This window comes from Cetorhinus maximus, chromosome 24, assembly GCF_964194155.1.
Source record: "Cetorhinus maximus chromosome 24, sCetMax3.hap1.1, whole genome shotgun sequence".
In the NCBI taxonomy this organism is placed as follows: Eukaryota; Metazoa; Chordata; class Chondrichthyes; order Lamniformes; family Cetorhinidae; genus Cetorhinus; species Cetorhinus maximus.
Genome location: NC_135902.1, coordinates 19,780,248 through 19,803,227, shown reverse-complemented (window position 1 = coordinate 19,803,227; position 22,980 = coordinate 19,780,248). Strand labels below are relative to the sequence as shown.

General features: G+C 44.9%; 1 protein-coding gene across 4 annotated transcripts in view; it reads left to right on the top strand.

Moving 5' to 3' along the window:
• The window catches only part of fbf1 (Fas binding factor 1), a 127,445-nt gene that overhangs the window by 23,659 nt on the left and 80,806 nt on the right, over positions 1 to 22,980 (top strand). For all 4 annotated transcript variants that reach the window (XM_078570802.1, XM_078570800.1, XM_078570799.1 and 1 more), the window contains 5 exons: positions 7,693 to 7,837; positions 14,186 to 14,263; positions 16,017 to 16,142; positions 17,866 to 17,986; positions 22,190 to 22,323. In XM_078570802.1, coding sequence (XP_078426928.1) covers positions 7,693 to 7,837; positions 14,186 to 14,263; positions 16,017 to 16,142; positions 17,866 to 17,986; positions 22,190 to 22,323 — 604 coding nt within the window. The remainder of the gene's footprint in view (positions 1 to 7,692; positions 7,838 to 14,185; positions 14,264 to 16,016; positions 16,143 to 17,865; positions 17,987 to 22,189; positions 22,324 to 22,980) is intronic.

The window sequence follows — 22,980 nt, the reverse complement described above, 5'->3', positions numbered from 1 at the left end:
GGATGTTATGCGTCTTTGAGTGGAGCTTACATTTGTGGGAGATTCCATTTGATTGAAGCCTTTGTCCTTCTGGGTTGGCAAGGCTGTGGGCTCAGTGCCTCGGTGAGTTGCAGCGCTGGATGTTGTAGATGTCACACACTGATGTCACTGTGCGCCAGTGATGGGTGGTGACTGTGGGTGGTGTGGTGAGCACATGTGTGGCGTTTTCATGCATGGTGTCAAATCATTGCATTTCTGTTGGCCCAGCACTCATATCTGCAGGTCCTGAATCTCAGCTGTCACTGCACATGTGCACTCTTGACATGGTGGATGGGCTTTGGCTAGGCACAAGGTGAAGTAGTCTCCGGCTAGTTGCCGGCCTCCAACATACAATTGCAGACCCAGCTTTTAAAGGGCATCTCAAGGTCAGTCTGGACAATGGTGAACCCAAAGGTGATGATGGTGTGGGATTCAGTCAAGCTGATGACAATGAATATCAAGGGTTGCTGTTGGCATTCTCTCTTGTTGGAGATGGTCATGACCTGGAAGTTGTGTGGCATTAATATTAATGGGCACTTATGTGGCAATGGCTCGCCAGAGATGTGCTCCTGGAGGTGCAGTGAGATCTTCAAGGCTGCTTAGGTAAATTGCCTCAGTATTAAGAGGTCTATGGCAACAATGAAGTCCTATATGGATCTGGCCGTGGGTACCGAGCCTGTCCTCAATTTCTTTTTATTGTAGCCCTTCACCTTGGTGGCATCTCCATTGGAGTCTGTGGGGTCTTCCTTACCCTCCTCCCCCTCTTCCTCACCCTCCACCACCACTTCCCCCTCCAATGATAAAGATTTTCCCCCGGCCTTTGGCCTCTCGATGTGAATGCCCCTCCGCTGTGCATGCAGCAAACAATCACTATCCTCGACACCCTTTCATGCGCATACTGGAGTGCTCCTCCTGAGTGGTTAAGGCATCTGAATCGCATCTTTAACAGGCTAATAGCTTGTGCGATGATGGTCCTCATCAGCAAGTGACTGTTGTTATAGAGGTGTTGGGTCCCATCTCTGATCGCCTTGAGGGAGTAAGCAGCCACATCCTTAATGGGTACCCTTTGTCCCTCAGAAGCTAACCACAGACCTGGGGTCTGGGCTGGAAAGGTTGTGGTAGGTGAATGCCTCAGAATAAATGAGCCATGGCAGCTGCCAGGGAAATGTTCACGTATGTGCAGGAAGGCCTTCTTGTCGTTGCACACAATCTGCATGTTGATGGAGCGGAATGATTTTCTGTTCATGAATGTCTCCAGTTACTGCTTTGGTGCCCTTATAACAACATGGGTAAGTCTACCACTCCGTGAACTTGTGGGAAACCGACAATGGAGGCAAAGCCATTTCCCTCCCTGTCTATGATGCAATAAATGTGGGGAAGTTGATGTGTTCCCTCACCTGAGCAAAGAGTGAATCGGTGACAGTGGGGATGCACCAGTGGGCAGCTGATTAAGAGATGCCACAAAAGTCTACGGCAGACCCCTGCAAGGAGCCGGTCACATAGAAATTGAAGGCCATGATAACTTTGAGTGCAACAGGCAGGACACGGTTGATCATGGCATGAGATTTTCCTCCACTGTGGCACAGATGTCTCTAACCGTTTCTCTTGAAATTCAGAGTCTTCGCCTACACTGCCTGTTGGTCATGTCGAGGAAACTTCGTTGGAGATGGTATGCTCTTCGCTTAGGGTAACATCCTTTCTCCTTCTGTGGTGACTCTGCCAACTTCTGGCTGGGTACCCTGGCTCTAGCTGCATGTTGCTGCCACTGCCCTTCCTCCATTCCGTATGTGGGAAGGTGCCATGCCCAATCTTTTCAATTTCCTTCACTACAGCCAACCTCTTCAGCCAATGACAAAAACAGAATTACCTGGAAAAACTCAGCAGGTCTGGCAGCATCGATGGAGAAGAAAACAGTTGACGTTTTGAGTCCTCATGACCCTTCGGCAGAACTGAAGTATAGTTAGGAGAGAGGTGAAATATAAGCTGGTCTAAGGTGGGGGGCGGGGGGAGAGAGAAGTTGAGGGTGGGGTGGTTGTGGGGACAAGCAAGCAGTGATAGGAGCAGATAATCAAAAGATGTCACAGACAAAAGGATCAAAGAGGTGTTGAAGGTGGTGATATTATCTAAGAAAAGTGCTAATTAAGAATGGATGGCAGGATACTCAAGGTACAGCTCTAGTGGGGGTGGGGTGGAAAGACTAACAAAGTATTAGTTGTAGATTTAAAAATAATGGAAATAGGTGGGAAAAGAAGAATCTATATAAATTATTGAAAAAAAAGGGGAGGGGGAAGAAACGGGGTGGGGATGGGAGGAGGGGGAGTTTAAGATCTAAAGTTGTTGAATTCAATATTCAGCCCGGAAGGCTGTAAAGTGCCTAGTCGGAAGATGAGGTGCTGTTCCTCCAGTTTGCGTTGGGCTTCACTAGAACAATGCAGCAAGCCAAGCACAGACATGTGGGCAAGAGAACAGGGTGGAGTGTTAAAATGACAAGCGACAGGGAGGTTTGGGTCTTTCTTGCGGACAGACCGCAGGTGTTCTGCAAAGCGGTCGCCCAGTTTGCGTTTGGTCTCTCCAATGTAGAGGAGACCGCATTGGGAGCAACGAATGCAGTAGACTAAGTTAGGGGAAATGCAAGTGAAATGCTGCTTCACTTGAAAGGAGTGTTTGGGCCCTTGGACGGTGAGGAGAGAGGAAGTGAAGGGGCAGGTGTTGCATCTTCTGCGTGGGCATGGGGAGGTGGCATAGGTGGGGGTTGAGGAATAGGGGGTGATGGAGGAGTGGACCAGGGTGTCCCGGAGGGAACGATCCCTATGGAATGCCGCCAGGGGGGGTGAAGGGAAGATGTGTTTGGTGGTGGCATCATGCTGGAGTTGGCGGAAATGGCGGAGGATGATCCTTTGAATGCGGAGGCTGGTGGGGTGATAAGTGAGGACAAGGGGGACCCTATCATGTTTCTGGGAGGGAGGAGAAGGTGTGAGGGCGGATGCGCGGGATATGGGCTGGACACGGTTGAGGGCCCTGTCAACGACCGTGGGTGGAAAACCTCGGTTAAGGAAGAAGGAGGACATGTCAGAGGAGCTGTTTTTGAAGGTAGCATCATCAGAACAGATGCGACGGAGGCGAAGGAACTGAGAGAATGGGATGGAGTCCTTACAGGAAGCGGGGTGTGAGGAGCTGTAGTCGAGGTAGCTGTGGGAGTCGGTAGGCTTGTAATGGATATTGGTGGACAGTCTATCATCAGAAATTGAGACAGAGAGGTCAAGGAAGGGAAGAGAAGTGTCAGAGATGGACCATGTGAAAATGATGGAGGGGTGGAGATTGGAAGCAAAGTTAATAAATTTTTCCAGGTCCCGACGAGAGCATGAAGCAGCACCGAAGTAATCATCGATGTACCGGAGAAAGAGTTGTGGGAGGGGGCCGGAGTAGGACTGGAACAAGGAATGTTCCACATACCCCATAAAGAGACAGGCATAGCTGGGGCCCATGCGGGTACCCATAGCCACACCTTTTATTTGGAGGAAGTGAGAGTAGTTAAAGGAGAAATTGTTCAGTGTGAGAACAAGTTCAGCCAGACGGAGGAGAGTAGTGGTGGATGGGGATTGTTCGGGCCTCTGTTCAAGGAAGAAGCTAATGGCCCTCAGACCATCCCAGTGGGGGATGGAGGTGTAGAGGGATTGGACATCCATGGTGAAGAGGAAGCGGTTGGGGCCAGGGAACTTGAAATTGTTGATGTGACGTAAGGTGTCAGAGGAATCACGGATGTAGGTGGGAAGGGACTGGACAAGGGGAGAGAGAAGGGAGTCAAGATAACGAGAAATGAGTTCTGTGGGGCAGGAACAGGCTGACACGATCGGTCTGCCAGGACAGTTCTGTTTGTGGATTTTGGGTAGGAGGTAGAAGCGGGCCGTCCGAGTTTGGGCGAACTCCAGCATGATGCCACCACCAAACACATCTTCCCTTCACCCCCCCCGGCGGCATTCCGTAGGGATCGTTCCCTCCGGGACACCCTGGTCCACTCCTCCATCACCCCCTACTCCTCAACCCCCACCTGTGGCACCTCCCCATGCCCACGCAGAAGATGCAACACCTGCCCCTTCACTTCCTCTCTCCTCACCGTCCAAGGGCCCAAACACTCCTTTCAAGTGAAGCAGCATTTCACTTGCATTTCCCCTAACTTAGTCTACTGCATTCGTTGCTCCCAATGCGGTCTCCTCTACATTGGAGAGACCAAACGCAAACTGGGCGACCGCTTTGCAGAACACCTGCGGTCTGTCCGCAAGAAAGACCCAAACCTCCCTGTCGCTTGTCATTTTAACACTCCACCCTGTTCTCTTGCCCACATGTCTGTGCTTGGCTTGCTGCATTGTTCTAGTGAAGCCCAACGCAAACTGGAGGAACAGCACCTCATCTTCCGACTAGGCACTTTACAGCCTTCCGGGCTGAATATTGAATTCAACAACTTTAGATCTTAAACTCCCCCTCCTCCCATCCCCACCCCGTTTCTTCCCCCTCCCCTTTTTTTTCAATAATTTATATAGATTCTTCTTTTCCCACCTATTTCCATTATTTTTAAATCTACAACTAATACTTTGTTAGTCTTTCCACCCCACCCCCACTAGAGCTGTACCTTGAGTATCCTGCCATCCATTCTTAATTAGCACTTTTCTTAGATAATATCACCACCTTCAACACCTCTTTGATCCTTTTGTCTGTGACATCTTTTGATTATCTGCTCCTATCACTGCTTGCTTGTCCCCACAACCACCCCACCCTCAACTTCTCTCTCCCCCCGCCCCCCACCTTAGACCAGCTTATATTTCACCTCTCTCCTAACTATACTTCAGTTCTGCCGAAGGGTCATGAGGACTCAAAACGTCAACTGTTTTCTTCTCCACCGATGCTGCCAGACCTGCTGAGTTTTTCCAGGTAATTCTGTTTTTGTTTTGGATTTCCGGCATCCGCAGTAGCTTTTGGCTTTTTGTTTTTATCTTCAGGCAATGAGCCTGGCAGTCACTTAGTTGCCCAAAGCAAGAAATAATCTGAGGGACCACACAGATCTGTCCTCCATCACAACCCCCACTCCTCCCTCCCTTGTGGTCTGCCACCAACCTCTATCTCTGAAGTAGGCTTCTGTATTTAAAATGTTACACTGTAGAGTTCTGCACAAAGGATACACACCTTTTATGAGGCCTTCAGAAGCATTTATGCCGCCACCATAAATCTGTGACTGCCACACTATGGGTAGCACACTTGGAGCAGGGAAAATTGCGTCTGTTTAAACTCACAACTATTTTCAAGTAGCCCAGCAGATTCGTATTTCGTGCCTGTGTGATTAATGTCGTGCCCCCTTTTCCCCCATCAGTGATAATGGTATCAGCTGCGAATAGGGGCAGGACTTCCACATCTAGGTCCTGCCTGCCATTTTTAAAGGTCCACGTTGTCTTTCCAAAGCTGCAAAAATCCATCCCTAGGTGATAGTGCATTGAACCTATCACCACCATTGATGGTAGAGCCTTCATCCATTGTGGCCCTGCCCTTATACCTGTCGCCCTTGCTACACCTTACCCCACCTTCAAAAATCTTTGTAGGCTATCTCTTTAATTCTCTTTACTTCATTTCTCAGTTCCTGTTCAGTGCCCAGTATCCCATCTCCACTTCATGAAGCGTTTTGCACAGGTTCGCTAATTTAAAAGTGCAGTGTCAGTAGTTGCTGTTGTTTGCAGCCCGTCCTTTTTTCCCCTGATGCTGTGGAACTGGCGAACACTTCCAGCAATTTCTGCTTTTATTTCTGATTTTAAATGGGTTCTGGATTCTTGTACAAAATCTTGCCACCAAAAGGCGATTTGTATTTTCTGAATATGAATCCATTTCTCTTCAATTTAATTCTGCCTTTGATTGTGGAGCTATTAATAATTCTAATTTCAGAAGTTTTCATTGAAATGACATCATCAACCACTATTCCTTCTGTAATCTCCTCCCTGCTGAGGAAGTTTGTACCTTTTTAATATTGACATTTGGCAGCTATTATAATATATATAATTACAATATATATATTATGTATCGTATATTATATTTGATACCTGTTTTCAAGAGCTGGCACAGGCACGATGGGTCAGATTAATTTTACAGCACAGTAGGATGCCAATGAAAAGTTCCATGCGGTTTCTGAAGTGAACTGAATGGAATCCTGGTCAGGAATCAATGCCTTAGGTAGAGGAAACAAAGAACTTGGAAGAGAATGCTGCATTTTCTTGGTGGAAATGTGGCTGGCTCTTTTGTGGCTTTACAGGGATGTAAATTTTTTTCTTCATTTGTCCTTTGGATATGTGTGACACAGACAAAGCAGTAATTTATTGTCCATCCCCATTAAGAATCAACCACAAGGTGTGCGATTGGAATCACATCTAGGCAAGACCAGGTAGGGTTGCAGCTTGCATGGTCTTTTTTCTGCTGCAAGTTCACACATTACCAGATTTATTGAATTCAGTATGCTTGGCCATAATACCGTTTGAACTCACAACCTCTGGGTTGCTATTCCACTCCTACAAGCACCAGATTTAGAGTCATAGAGCTATACAGCACAGAAACAGGCCCTTCGGCCCATCGTGTCAGTGCTGGCCATTAAGTACCTATCTATCCTAATGCCATTTTCCAGCACTTGGCCCTTAGCCCTGTATGCTCTGTCGTTTCAAGTGCTCATTTAAAACTTCTTAAATGTTGTGAGGGTTCCTGCCTCTACCACCCCCTCAGGGATTGTGTTCCAGATTCCAACCACTTTCTGAGTGAAAAAAATTTTCCTCAAATCCCCTCTAAGCCTCCTGCCCATTACCTTAAATCTATGCCCCCTGGTTATTGATACCGCCGCTAAATGGAAAGGTTTCTTCCTATCTATGCTCCTCACAATTTTGTATACCTCTTTCAGGTTCCCCCTCAGCTTTCTCTGCTCTAAGGCAAACAACCCTAACCTATCCAGTCCCGCTTCATAGCTGAAATGCTCCAGCCCTGGCAACAACCTGGTGAATCTCCTCTGCACCCTCTCCAGTGTGGTCACATCCTTCCAATAGTGTGGCGACCGGAACTGCACACAGTACTCCAGCTGTGGCCTAAATAGCTTTTATACAGCTCCAACATAACCTCCCTGCTCTTATATTCTATGCCTCGGCTATTAAAGGCAAGTATCCCATGTGCCTGTGCTACTGCCTTCAGAGACCTATGGACATGTACACTAAGGTCCCTTTGTTCCTCTGTACCTCCTAGTATCCTACTATTCATTGTGTATTGCCTTGCTGTGTTAGTCCTCCCAAAATGCATCACCTCACATTTCTCAGAATTAAATTCCATTTTCCTCTACTTCTGCCCATCTTACCAGCTCATCTATATTGCCCTGTAATCTAAGGTTTTCTTTCTCACTATTTACGACACCACCAATTTTTGTGTCATCTGCAAACTTACTAATCATACCTCCTATATTCACGTCTAAATCGCTAATGTACACTACAAACTGCAAGGGTCCCAGCACCGATCCCTGCGGAATACCACTCGTCACAGGCTTCCGATCGCAAAAATAACCTTTGACCATCACCCTCTGCCTCCTGCCACTAAGCCAATTTTGGATCCAATTTGCCAAATTGCTTCTTTTACTTTATTTTCTTTTCCTGTGTTTTCTGTATGCAGGATATCGATGATATGGACGCCGACCTCTTTGGAAAAAGGAAGAAGCTGCATTCTGTTCCGAGTCAACCTACTGGAAAGATTGCTGGGACAGAAAGCTCCACATTAGAATCCTCCAGAACCACACAAAAACCAGCAGCAGCAAAGGGTAACTATAAGGAACAAAACAAAAATGAGAAAATATGCAACACTGCAGTTAGAACCTTAACAAGCAAAGCAGGTTCATGTTTCAGGTGGAGCCCTTCAACAGAATACAGGAGTTCTGTGTACAAATAACTGTCCAATTAGAGGAGAGTTGTGTAAACAAGTGTGCACGGGGGTTAATTTCAGAAAGCCACCCATACAAGGTGAAGTGCCTTCGAACACAGTCTTTAAAGGAGTGCCTTTCTTTGGCAAATGGTTTATTGCTGCCTTCCCTCTGGATTCCTTCCCTGTCTTGGATAAAAAACTGGCTGCAGTTCGAAACTTAGAAAAATAAAAGCTGAAGTAGGTCATTTGGCCAGTCGAGCCTGCTCTGCCATTCAGTATGATCATGACTAATCCTCTATCTCAACGCCATACTCCTGCTCTCTCCCCATACCCTTTGACACCTTTGTAGTCTAGAAATCTATTTCCTTCTTAAATATTTTCAGTAACTTGGCCTCCACAGCCCTAATTGGTAGAAAATTCCACAGGTTTACCACCCTCTGAATGAAGAAGTTTCTCCTCATCTCAGTCCCAGATGGCCTACTCTGTATCCTGAGATTGTGACCCCTTGTTCTAGACCCCCCCAGCCAGAGGAAATATCATCTCTGCACCCAGTCTGTCCATCCCTGTCAGAATTTTATACGCTTCAATGAGTTCCCCTCTCATCCTTCTAAACTCTAGTGAACACAGGCCTAGTCGGTCCAATCTCTCCTCATACAACAATCCTGCCATCCCAAGAATCAGTCTTAGTGAACCTTCGCTACACTCCCTCTATGGCAAGTATATCCTTTCTTAGATAAGGAAACCAAAACTGCACATAATACTCCAGGTGTGGTTTCACCAAGGCCCTGTATAACTGCAGTAATACATACTTGCTCTTGTACTCAAGTTCTCTCGCATACCATTTGCCTTCTTAACTGCTTGCTGCACCTGCATGCTTGCTTTCAGGATAAGATAGATAAGGAAGAACCAGTGGATGTGGTGTATTTGGATTTTCAGAAAGCTTTTGATAAAGTCCCACATAAGAGGTTAGTGTGCAAAATTAAAGCACTTGGGATTGGAGGTAATACCCAGGGACACTCAGGTCCTTTTGTATATCAACATTTCCCAATCTATCATTATTTAAATAATACTCTGCCATTCTGTTTTTCCTACCAAAGTGGATAACTTCACACTTATCCACGTTATACTGCATCTGCCATGTATTTGTCCACTCACTCAACTTGACCAAATTGCCTTGAAGCCTCTTAACATCCTCCTCACCACACACATTCCCACCTAGTTTTGTGTCATCAGCAAACTTTTAAATATTACATTTGGTTCCTGCATCCAAATCATTGATATATATTGTGAATAGCTGGGGCCCAAGCACTGATCCCTCCAGTATCCCACTAGTCACAGCCCGCTGTCCCAGAAAAGACCCATTTATTCCTATTCTCTGTTTCCTGTCTGCTCACCAATTCTCAATCCATGCCATTATATTACCCCCAATCCCATGTCCTTTAATTTTGCACACTAACCTCTTATGTGGGACTTTATCAAAAGCTTTCTGAAAGTCCAAATACACCACATCCACTGGTTCTCCTTTATCTATTCTGCTAGTTATGCCCTCAAAAAACTCCTGTAGGTTTGTCAAACGTGATTTCCCTTTCATAAATCCATGTTGACTTTGTCTAATCCTGTTGATATTTTCTAAGTTTCCTGTTATCACGCCCTTTATAATAGGCTGTAGTATTTTTCCTACTACTGATGTTAGGCTAATTGGTCTGTAATTCCCTGTTTTTCCCTTCCCTTTTTTTTTTAAATAGTGGGGTTACATTTGCCACCTTCCAATCTGCCGAGACTGTTCCAGAACCTACAGAATTTTGGAAGGTGGCAACCAACTATTTTCATGGCCGCCTCCTTTAGTACCCTGGGATGTAGATTATCAGGCCCTGGGGATTTATCGGCTTTCAGTCCCATTAATTTCTCCAGCATCTTTTTTTTTAGTAATACTAATTTCCTTCAACTCTTCCTCCTCACGAGACCCTTGGTTCCCTAGTATTTCTGGGAAGTTATTTGTGTCTTCCTCCGTGAAGACAGAACTAAAGTAGTAGATCTGACGTGGCTGGTGTATGGAAGGCATTTGAGAGCAGACTGGCACGCTTAATCCCTATCCTGTATGGGAATCTCTACAGTGTAAAGGGAAGGGGAGCTTATTTTGTGTTGGTTTCTTCTGACCTTACCCTGGAATTTACAAGCACCGTCTAGTCTACATACTTTTTTCACAAACAGCAATTAACCCCAATTTGACCTCAGGATGTACTGACTTAAAGCACTTCAGCTTTGTGGCTTTAAAGGAACAGACCAATTTAAACACAGATCTTAGAAGTGGAATAATACATTGTCCATTCCATGATATATTCTTTGTTGTTAAAGTCACCTGACCTCCTGTATAAGGCTTTGGGGTCCTGAGCTGGGTAGGAGGAAAAAATGGCACCGGAGCACAGATCTGGAGGTATGGCCCCCATTTCCTTCTCCACCTGTTCTCAGCAGAGCGAAAAACAGAGCAGGCTGGGATCCCTGCATGCTGTTGTTTAGAAGCTGCCAGCACCATTCTGGAAGTGTGTATGGCGTCGTTGGGGTGGGGTTGGGGTGGGGAGGTGGGAGGGTGTTATGGATATAAGGGGCTTGTTTGTTAAAGTGGGTTATGATAGCTCTGTGATTTGCAAAGGTAAATGGCCATTAAATAATGTGGTTACCAGGTTGTTACTTCTGACAACTGGCAAGCTGTCAAGTGAAAGAACAACATTGTAAAAGTGAAGAAATGTTTAGATGCATTAGAATAGGTTGTCTACTGGATAAAGTGCTATTTTGCATTGTACAATATTGAAAATCTATCCAGTGTCAGTTCCAGGGCTAATTGTTTAAACTCTCCCCATAGCTTTCACCCATTCTTTAAAGAACATTATGGTCACCTGTTTGATTGTGTGAAAGCTTTGACAGATATTTGAGCTTTTGGCTGTCTTCAAAGGCATTAATGGATTCTGTATTGCAGGGTATTTTTACATAGCTATCCAGGGGGAATGTGAGCTTGTTTATTTTGACAGATTTATGAGCTTTTCAATGACTTCCAGATGTTATTACCAAGCTTGTGACTTCTGTTTATAGTGGATATTGGGAGAGTGCGATGGGTTTGGGTGTGGTGGTTAGTGGGTGTAAGGTGAGGGTTAGGAGACCTTTACACTAATCTGCAGAATTGGACTGATGCCCCTGCGAGCGGAGGACAGTCTTATAATTTGGGCCCCTTGTGGGAGGCCTGCCTCCAGGCTTTCCCTGCCTGTGCTGGATGAAAATCCCAATGGTGGGACAGAGACGAGATTGCATGTCAGGAAAATTCCTGATTCCTGCTTCCATGATGAAAATCTGGCCCTGGGTGCTGGAGCAATGGGTTTCTTTGGGGTGAATGGGGTTTCTGAACGTTGCTTTTTTTGAATGAGGTTGGCCTCTGCTGCTGACTGACAGGGTGAAAATCATGTCATCATGTGGGGAAATTGCAGAGGTGTTGATTCTAATAAAGATCAATAAACAAGAATTTCTGAATTTTTATAGTACCTTTCACAACCTCTTGAAATCCCAAAACATTTTTACACCCAATTAAGTACTTAAGAAGTTTAGTCAATGTTGTAATATAGAAAACAAGGCAGTCAATTTGCAACATGGCTAGCACCCAAAAGCACCAAAAACAATAACGAGCAGATAATCTGTTTTAGTGACGTTGGTTGAGAGGCAATTATTTGCCAGGACATGGGGGTTAACTCCATTTCCCAGCAGTAACACCCCCTACCTCAAAGAACATAAAAATCAAAAGCTTTTAACCAGAAAATTATGATCCCTTGCTGCATCTCAGTTGTATACCATCTGCTAAACTTGTATCCCATTCTTGATTTCAAATAACGTGTCATCTGTTATGGTAGTGTTACGACTGAGATGGGAAGAGTGCACAGTCTGTCGCCAATTCCACTACTCCACGGGTCACAACATATATTTAAATGGTTTCTCCAGCTAGCTATATGGCCAAATATGTGCTTTACCTATGAATCTCAGAATGACCACTCAATGCCCAGTTTCTTCAATAAACAACAAAATTATTAGTTTATTATAAAACCAGAGTTGTCAAGTAGAAGGCAAAACTTATTAACATACAGCATGGAATATGAAAGTCCCACATAATTTGCTCACCATGCATGCTTGATGCCGAAATAGGGTGCATCAAAGACACCCTGGGGGATAATGGCTACCCTGATCAGATTATTTCACGCTGTATATCATGCATACTCATAAACAGGCCTAAGGCCGTCACTTTCGGCATGGAAAAGTTCCCAGTCTACCTTCGGTTACCCTGGCAAGGCAAGGCAAGGTATCTCAAAAATTTGAGCAACTGGTGAAGCTAGTTAAATTACACTGCCACTAACAGGATGCTGCCGTCAGGCCAAAAAGACGTTCTACCTATCAGATAAATGAGCAATGTGGTGTATGAATTTCAGTGCCAGTGTGATGCTAGGTATGTAGGTTTTATGCCGCAAAGACTGGCGGATCGTATCAAACAGCATGTCCCAGCTGCTGTTCGCAATGGGCAAGGTACAGACCGTACCCAACCAGCCCGTGCTTGCAAAACTCAAAGCATAGTGTCCAACATTAGATGTGATTCTGTGATTGGTCAACATTTACTAAATAACCCTCAGTGTGCTAAAAATTATGCTGACAACAATCTAAGATCGTCAGTCGGGCTTGCAGTGTGGGGCATTTGCGTGTCCTGGAATCTATACATATTAATAGACAGGGCCCTGTTCCTTGCGGACAGAAAGAACATGTACACACATTGTGCCTGTTTCAGCTAAACAAAATAAGTGATAGCCATTTGCTGGTTCATTCCCCAGGGCAATGCCTTGACCAGAGTCAAGCTGCCTGGTTTAAAGTTCAAACAATGCTTGGCAGTTAACTATCAGTCAACATTAACTGGTGCATTCTCCATGGTAATGCCTCTACCAATCAGAGTCCAATTGCTTACCAATCAGCACTCTCTTCTCATACAGTATAAAGTTGTTGCTTCCTCTGACATTGGTACTGTCGTGATTGTTTTGATGAGTGCAAGACAAAATGCTTCAACAAAATGTTATTTTTCAGCAATCATCAAATATGAAAGAATAATAATTACTCTTTCTAAATACTCTAACTCTCTCACACACCCGACAAAAAAAACAATAGAGGAATTCTGCCAAAAGGTTAAATGTCAATGGTTCAAGAGAAAAGGATAGATGTGGGAGTCCTTGAAATGATGTCTGGGTTATACAGTTGGCCCCTCAGCACTGGTCTGTGAAACAATCGATGACTCTTGCACTACTTTACAGGCAGACTTTGTGGAAAACTTGCAGTTGGTTGATTTGAATGTTCTTAGTCCTTGAAGATTTGTTTTTATTCGTTCATGGGATGTGGGCATCACTGGCTAGGCCAGCATTTATTGCCCATCCTTAATTGCCCTTGTTCAGATGGCATTTAAGAGTCAGTCACATTGCTGGTGGGTCTAGAGTCACAGGTAGGCCAAATCAGATAAGGACAACAGATTTCCTTCCCTAAAGGATATTAGTGAAATAATGAGGCATTTTCTATGATTAAAGCATTTATGACAGTAGCAGTTCTAATTCAGGCTAAATTATCATTTGAAGTAACTTGAAAATAGATCTGAGTAGACCAGGTGATTTGCTATCAAAGGAGCTGGCATTTTCAATGTTCCCCTAAGGTTTTGCGCAAAATGGCAATATTTGGACAGCAAACCATGGTGCACTCAAAGTACAGAGATTAGCAGGATTTCTCAAAAGGATCATACTGCGCTAGGATTGCCAACTGTCCAGGATTGCTCTGGAGTCTCCAAGAATTAAAGATTAATCTCCTGGGTACTTATGAAAGCAACATGGGAGAAAAATCATAGCAGCAATATAAAAAGTTTTTTGATTTTCTTTGAATTTTTTTGTTTATTAATTATTGGAGATGGGGCGGGCGGGAGGTGGGTAACACGGAGAAAGAAAAGGCAGTATGACTGACAATCGTAACTCAGACGGTTGGGTTTCAAACAGTCTCTTTGTTTTTCAATTGGTGTGGGAAGCTTGTGGGTCACAAAGAAGAGCTTATCGGGCAACCAGTGATGTTGGGCAAGGTGATTAGAGGAGAGGGCTCATGTGGTGATACTTGGTAAGCTGCACCAAATCACTTGCTATACCCTTATAGATGGAAAGTCTAAAGAGTCACATTAATGATGTGCTCATCTCCTCAGATGTGGCTGGTGAAGATGAGAACTGTCACTCTGCCCCTACAACCTCAAGGTGCCAATACAAGAAGTTCACATTTGATGGTGAGTTTTTGATGCATGCAGTGACCACAGCACAAATCTGTTTATATAAGGCAGAAACATTTTTTTTGTCTAAAATACAGATGAGTTTATGTGAACAAAATAGTGAGTTAATAGTATTGTCTTAATCTTCATTTAAGCCACCATTTTAAACACTGGCTGTTTACCTACATGTCTAAAATGGATGCCAAAGCTATTAGAGTTTTGGTGAAGAAGTAAATCACATCATCTTAAAATCATGGGTAAAAAATGTAATATTTATGGTCCCTTCTGTTTGCTGAACTAATGAAAGGTTTTTGGAGTGGTCTTTCAGTCAGATTTTCTTTTCATTGATTGATAATATATTAGAGATAATTGACACTTAGAAACCTGATTGACTATGGTCAGGACATAGGAAAAACATTTAGATTTATGGAAAACCTATGTTCTGGATGGCAGTTCTTTCATACTGAAAAATCACCATGAAAATAGTGGCTAAAGCTTCAGAAGGGTAAATGTAACTTTGTGTGATAGTGTAAAATGGACGGTAGTGAATGGGCAGCCTATTTTACATTTCTTCCATTTTTATTTTTGTTGACTTGCAGGGTGCTGCTGATTTGCTATCACTCATTTTACACTATCACACAGTCACATTTAGCTCCATGCTGTTTTGTTGCAACAGAATGGGGTCATGAATGTTACAAGCCAGTAATCATGTATTGAATGTGATTGCGCTGTAGAACCTCTGTTGTCAGGAAATGTCTTGAGGATCTTGTTGACCTCAGTTGGAATTGATCATGCTTAGCTCATCAAAATAAAATCTTTTCTGCATGTTTGTTTCTGCACAAAACTTCAGATGAGGAGGATGTTGGTTTGAAAGCTACTAAGCAAGGTAAACACACTGTCAAACAGGAAGCCTGCTCTTTCCTTGTTCTTCCAGTTGCAACTAGGCTGTCTAGAAGTCTCAATTCCTCCCAGATTGAAAACTCTTTGGTGGTGTTCCATTGCAAATGTCTCTCTCTGCAATCCTTAACTCTTTCCCCAAAGCCTAGGACCAATTCCTCAATGTATTTCCTCTAACCTGACCTGATAACACTGGTTTGTGAGAACTGATTTCTGAAATGTACAGTCTATTCGCTTTATTTCAATGATGCCCAGTTCAAATGATCTGATAATTCCAATTTTTGGGATAAAAGAAACGACTACATTATCAGGAGCAAATTTCACTCTGATGCTATCTCTGTTAAATGTTTCTACTTCCCATCTCCCAGTATTATGCATGTGTGCTCCTTGTCTCTTTGTCCACTGTTGCATAGCTATTTCTTCCAGTATTAGGTTGAAAATGTTTTCATAAATGTTATTCCCAAATAAGCTTTAGTGATGGCTTATATTTTAACACACTGTTTTCCTTCTGAGTTTAAAACTGGGACTCCCCTGGGTGTGTAACTGAGCCAATCAGGCAAGTGTGCTTGGAACCGTAGAGCTAGCATTATCAGAGGAAGGAGGAAGGTAGACAGAATCTGAAACTGAATTTGGACTTTGCATTAGTGATGCATGTCTAACAATATAAACACTGAGAAACTTACTGTTATTCCTGTGCTTCTGTGTGCCTGTCGACTGGAGATTGCCTTATTCCTAGCAGTGTGCTGTATTTGGGTAACCAGTGCAGTCAGAGGCTGTTCCAAACAATTCCAGTAATGCGTTCTGCCAAACGTACTCTGAAGTGATTGTTGTAATAAGGTTTTCTCTTTAAGTAGTGTTCCTATCTCCTTTCTAGATATAGATGATCCATTGGCAGGAATCCTATCTGATGAAGAAAAGGAACCAAAGAAAGCAGTGGTGCCTGGACAGAAACCGAACCTTTCAAGTGTTGATCTGCAGACGTGCAAAAAAGAGGAGAAAGGTATTGAGGAAACGTGCACTCTGACAAAAACACTCTTCATTTTGGCAAAATGAAAAATGCCAGGTTACCAACTTGGAGAATTGTGGATACCCTTTTAAGGCATTTTTTGATATTGAGAGTGCTCGGTATTCCACCTGGTACACATATACTTACAGTGTGGATAGCCCTTGTGGCTTTCAGTTTACCTGTCAGTAGATAAAGCTTGTTTTCCTGGACATAATGGTATTCTTCACTCAACTGGCAGCTTCAAACGGGCCTTGGTTGACCATCATGTTGGTTTACAAGTTACTGATTTAATTGGTTTATTATTTTATCCCAAAATAAATTTTATGGGCTGAAACAGTAAATTGGACCCAATCTGCACCCAGACCTCTCAGCTGATCCTTTCTCTGGTAAATCTATGTCTTTGGTTCTACCGATGTTCAAAGTACCAATGAGTACTTCTATCTTTAGCTGGTCATTCAGATCATGCATTTAATGCTTTCTCTCAGAGCGTGTCTTTTCATCCTTGTATCTGTTAACTTTTCACAAAGTATTCATACAAAGCGATTCAAGAAGACTACCCGCAAAGCAGAGAAGGGCCATTGAGCCTCCAGATCAATTATCATGCTCCCAAAAGGCACTTCACAGGAGTATAATTAGTCAAAAATTGACACTACATCAGAAAAAGAGACATTAGAACAGGTGATGAAAAGCTTAGTCAAATAGGTAGGTTTTAAGGAGCGTCTTGAAGGCATAGAATATTAGGTTCTGAAAAGATCCAGTAATCTCCCAGGGGGGTTCTTTAAGCAAATCTTAATGGAGTTTGCTCCCCTTGGTTTTGGGACCCATGCTGATATGGGACGCGTTGTATATCTGTGGGCCTGGTTGGCAGTCAGTTTCGCAGGCAGGACAGAAGAGTGACTGAAAATAACTTGTGGTCAGCTTTCCATTTGCAATGCCATCTTGTTTTCATGTGTTTTATTTTTCTGCTTGATCTGGGTACAGGATCAGATAATTCAAACCCTCAAACTAGTGTCCACAAACTGCCTTAATTTATGCAGACTTTCTCTTTCAACGTCTTGTAAATTTTCATGTTACCAGGGTGAAGAATGTGAATTGGGACACTTTAATTTGAAAGACAGGATTGGGGTGCGACATTAAGTCAAAGCCCCCATCTGCCTTTTTAAGTGGATGTGAAAAATCCAGAAGTCTCAATTCCTCCCAGACATTATTTGAAGAGGAACAGAATGTTCCCCTGGTGTCCTTGCCAATATTATCCCTCAACCAGCATTGCCAAAAGCAGATTAATTGGCTGTTTGTCATTTTCAGCTTGCCATTTACAAAGCGGCTGGCAGATTTCCCTACTTTTCAAAAGCACTCCATTGGCTGTGAAGACCTTGGGTCTATAGAAGACTTATGTTGCTATACAAAAGCAAGCTCTTTCTTTAGTTCAGTTTTGACCTAGGACTGCAATGACTGCAATACCCAAAGTGTTAGAGTGGAATACTCTTCTTTCTGCGTGCTCTAGATTTACAAATCTGTGACTGCTTAATGCCGTACTGCTCTGGGCTGGTACAATGATGAGGGGGCTTATTTGAAAGAATGTCCAACATTGGGTACAGGTGAGCTCAGTCCAAAGGATCAGAGAATTTGAAAAGTTCTTCAGTCACAGACTTCTCCTAAACATGTGAATATTTGTGTATGCTTCTCACAGTGCCCTCCAGCTCTGCTTTTGTTCCAGGCATGGCCACTACAAAGAGGAAGGATGAATTGTTCTTTGATGATGAAGGAGATGACCTTATGGATGCACTTGGGTTTGGCGACAGTCTGAAAACACCAAAGGAAGGGAAGAAAGTGGAGGAGTAAGTGTGTACTGGGGAGATTGTTGACTGGTTCAATAGTGTGTAGTCAGACACTTATTAGTCACAGGCCTCAACACAAGTTACTCAAGTACTTCCCAGTCAGCCTCCCTTAATTAGCCTCAATTAATTCCTTAACAAGCCTAATTGGCCACCCACCCTGAGCAGCTGGGTAGTCCTGCTGGCCCTGACCCTGCTTCTGCAAAAATGACCAGAGATGCGATGAAGACAGGGAAACTCTGTCGAGTTATCAACAGTCACAGATTGCAACTCTTTCGAGTACAATCACAGTTCTTGGTTTCCGGGAGTGGGACATGAACCCACAACCCTCTGATTCAAAGGCGAGGGTGCTATGAACTGAGCCACAGCTGACACCTCTATGAAGACAGGGAAACTCTTTCGAGTTATCAACAGTCACAGGTTGCAACTCTTTCGAATACAATCACAGTTCTTGGTTTCCGGGAGTGGGACATGAACCCAAAACCCTCTGATTCAAAGGCGAGGGTGCTATGAACTGAGCCACAGCTGACACCTCTATGAAGACAGGGAACTGGCACACTAGCTGATGGAGCTAATTATAGGCCCCATCAGCCTTTGATGAAATCCAGCCTTTTGTCTGCAGAAGGTGTGGGTAACAGCTTCCCTGTGTATTACTACAGACATTTTGAGACAATTTTGTCAGCATCCCTGGTTTAATGACTTTCTGAATTAATGTTCACCTGAAGTACTGTCTCGATTTAATATCTCATCAAAAAGACAGCACTTCCAAAAGTCCTTCAGTGCTGTAATGGAATGTCAATTTTCAACTCAGTAGTGAGAGCTATACTAGGTGGAATCTGGTGAAGCTCCCTGGAGTGGGAAACAAGGCGGGTGGGAGCACTTAACTTGCGAGATGCGAAATGTCAGCTCCCTGATAGTAGGATGAAAGTTGGGACGTAAGTTGGCGACTGATTAAAGGCGGATTGTGGTTCCTGATGGCAAGTGGTGGGAACCTATTTTTGATGCATTAACATGTCATGCACACTCATTAAAACACTTGGTTGCCAGATTAAATTTTACTTATGTGATTAAGTCAGCGGCAAATGAGAAACACGTGCCCTTAGATTAGTTAAACGTGGTGTGCAGCAAGTGATGTAGGATATCTGGTGGGTTTGGAGGGAGTGGGAGCTGCTTTTCATGTATAGAGAATTTTGTTGGACCAGGGGAGAGGAGGCTGAGTTGTTGCATTGAGCTCGGGTGGCGGCTGTCCAGGGAGGTCAGGGCGTGGTGGCTCTAAGAAGGGCCATGGGGGACGAAGGGAGGAATCTGTACGACAGAAGGTCAATCTCTACTGAAGGTACTCAAGCATGATAGAGGGGAGATCAAGCATGATTGAGGCAGGTCAATGGTGAGGTTGGGAGAGCCAAGGATAATCAAGGGCAGTTCAGGGGTGACAGAGGGATGGTTGGGGATAATAGTTGGCAGGTTGAGGTGACAGGGGGCAGGCCCATGGTGTTGGGGGTGGGGGCCAGTTCAGTGGTTATGGTGGGGAGGCAGCTCTGCTGATAGCTGATCAAGGGTGATGATGGGTGGCTTGAGGGTCATAGATGGCAGGGCTAGAGTGATGGAGGGTGGGTCAAGGGTGATGGAGGGAAGATTAAAGATGATTGAGGGAGGCTGCAGGGTGATGGTTTGCAGCTCTAGTATCAGAGTGGGAGTGTCCAGGGACACAGCTGCGACAGCTAAAAGAGGTGGCTGGAGATCAAGTCGAAAATGGAGGTGACTACGGTGGGTGGGTGGAGACCAGGATGTGGTTGATGCACAGCAGCGTGCTCCTCATTGGCCTACAGTCATCAAGTCAGGAAGGAGGGCCAAATAGATAGTGCTGACCCGATCTTTGCCAGCCTTCTGTCTGCAGTTCACTTCATGCAGACAGGATGGCTCTCGTGCACCCAGTGCTTTTTGGTGCTGTGGCAGGAGCAGGAGAGGGGCAAGGGATGGCCCAGGGCCAGGCACAGCAACAGCCAGGAGGACAGCAAGAGGCAGCAACAGAGGGTCAGGCAGATTAGGATGTTGGCAACCAGGGACCAGTGAGTCATCGAGCTATAGTGCACAACCGAATATACTGCAGGCAGAGTAGCTGTCTGCAAATGTCAGAGAGGCAATGTCAAAGATGGCTGAGGATGTCATAGCAGACAGTTGCTGATCTCTTGACATTTAATGGCATTACCATCGCTGAATCCCCCACTATCAACATCCTGGGGGTTACCATTGACCAGAAACTGAACTGGACTAGCCATATAAATACTGTGGCTACAAGGCAGGTCAGAGGCTAGGAATGCTGCGGTGATTAACTCACCTCTTGACTCTCCAAAATCTATCCACCATCTACAAGGCACAAGTCAGGAGTGTGATGGAATACTCCTCACTTGCCTAGATGAGTGCAGCTACAACAACACTGAAGAAGCTTGATGCCATCCAGGACAAAGCAGCCCGCTTGATTGGCACCCCTTCCACAAACATTCACTTCCTCCACCACCGACGAACAGTGGCAGCAGTGTGTGCCATCTACAAGATGCTCTGAAAAACCTCACCAAGGATCCTTAGGAGCACCTTCCAAACCCACAACTGCTACCATCTAGAAGGACAAGGGCAGCAGATACATGGGAACACCACCACCTAGAAGCTCCCCTCCAAGCCAGTCACCACCCTGACTTGGAAATATATCGCCGCTCCTTCACTGTCATTGGGTCAAAATCCTGGAACTTTCACCCAAACAGCACTGTGGGTGTACCTACACCACATGGACTGCAGCAGTTCAAGAAGGCAGCTCACCACCACCGTCTGAAGGCCAATTAGGGATGGGCAATAAATGCTGGCCTAGTAAGCAATGCCCACATCCCGTAAATGAATTAAAAAAAAGACCTACTCTTCCCAGTAACCTTAAAAGTCACTGCAACCTTGAATTTCTACCCCACTGGGTCATGCCAGGGCCCATGGGGGATTTGTGTGGCATCTCCCAGCCAGCCACACACACATGCCGTGTGCAAAAGGGCCAGTGATTTTGTGTGATCCTCCACAGACCCTGAGAGCCAGACAGCCAGAGCTGTTGGATTTGACTCCTTGGCTGGATTTCTACATGTATAAGGGGCAATTGATTACACGTGTGGCGCTGAGAGCTCCCTGGGAACAGCCGGCAGCATTCATAAACTGAAAGGCGTTTCACTCCATCAGTGTGCAGCTGGTTTGTGACCACTGAAAACGAGTCCTGCAGATTTGTGCTCACTTCCCAGGAAGCTCTCATGACTCGTGCATTCTCAGTCACTTTCAGGTACCACAACTGGTTCCTCTCCCCCTGCGCAGCTCCAGGGATGGCTACTTGATGACAGGGCAATCCTCAGAAAACCTAGCTCATGACAGCTGTGTGGAACCCAGGTTTTGATGCCACCTTGCAGTGACTACACCATGCCACTTAGCTATGCACCGAGCGCAGGAGGTCATTGATCTTTTTTGCAGCATTGAACCCAGTATTGCTTGTGGACCCTGTCACTGCTAATTCCGTTGCAATCTAGGTGCAGGCTACCTTCATCAGGTGGGAGGGTGTCCTGCTGCCAGCGCTGGAAACAGGATCTCCTGCTGTTCCCAGATGCCTGAAGAAGAGCCTGCAGAGTGGCATTGGTCTCCCATGGGGCCACTCCTGTTTTTTGCACTGAACCACGTGCTCACTTTTGAATGGAGTGACAGCAGGCGATCAGGATCCACAGGTGGGCAGGGAGCGGCGGCAGCTTCAGGGATCCAAGTGTGGTGAGTGAGAGGGGGTGGGGTGGTGGCAGCTATTCCTGTTCAAAATCCTCCTCTTGAACAGGCAGAATAATGCTGCTGACTTGCAGGGAGTGGATGCCTGTCTGGATGCTGTTAATTATGGTGCCCGTATCTTTGACCCTGTGAAGTAATGGCAGGGTTGGCGACTTCCTATCTGCTCCAGCTGCACAATTGGCCAGCCCCCTCGATTGTGCATAGCTAATTGGCTGGCCACATGTAGTCTGCTGTCCCACCTCCGAGTGAAAGTCCTGCTCACTTCCAGTCCAGGCATCAGGACACTCATTGCAGCATTGAGATTCCAATAAGTGAACTGAATTGCTGAGTATGTATTATAGTAGTGATAGATTCTTTAGACTTTCATTTAGCCTGCGCTCTTTGATTCTGCCTGTTTCTTTATTGCGTTAGAGAGACACTGCGCCCTGCTCGCTCAAAGATGGATGAATTACTGGGGAGAGGGACAGCTAAGAAGCTCCTCGAGCGCCCTACAACTGGTGAAAGAAAAGAATTTAAACTAGATCCAAAATACAGAAAGACACAAGGTAATTCTCGCCACAAAGTTGCCCGTCGGTGCAACCAAAACACACACTATTTGTTCAGCATGACTTAAAATGGAAGCCTCTTTGGCACAACTTTCTATGAGCTTAGCTGAGGGCGAATATATCAGGTTCTTGGAGGTGGGAGTGGGGAGAGTGTAGGGGTGAGGTGGTATCCGAGAGAGAGAAGTTTCCGAAAGTAGTCCCAACAAGGCATGCAGCTAAACAAACACATCAGGCTAGTCAGCAATAACAGAGAAAGGTGAGAATACATCAGAGCTACAATTAATGGTCTTTACCCAAAATAATAACCTTTCTCTTTTGCATACTGATGAACCAGCTGGGTATTTTAAAAGCTTTCAAATCGGAACTAATTGATGGCACAGCTCTGCATTCACAATTCCTCTCCCTAAGTGCCAATTCACAGTTGATTTACATTGTGTTCACTTCTCTCTTTAAATGGGAAGGAATTTTCTATTTAAAACACTTTCCCCCCCTCTCCAACACATTTTAGAATAATACAGCATAGGAGGCGGCCATTGACCCATTGAGTCTGTACTTGCACGGTGCAATTCAGTTATACCTACTTCCTTGTTTTTTTCCCCATATTCCTGCAATTTTATCTTCTTCAAGTATTTATCCAATTCCATTTTGAACATGACA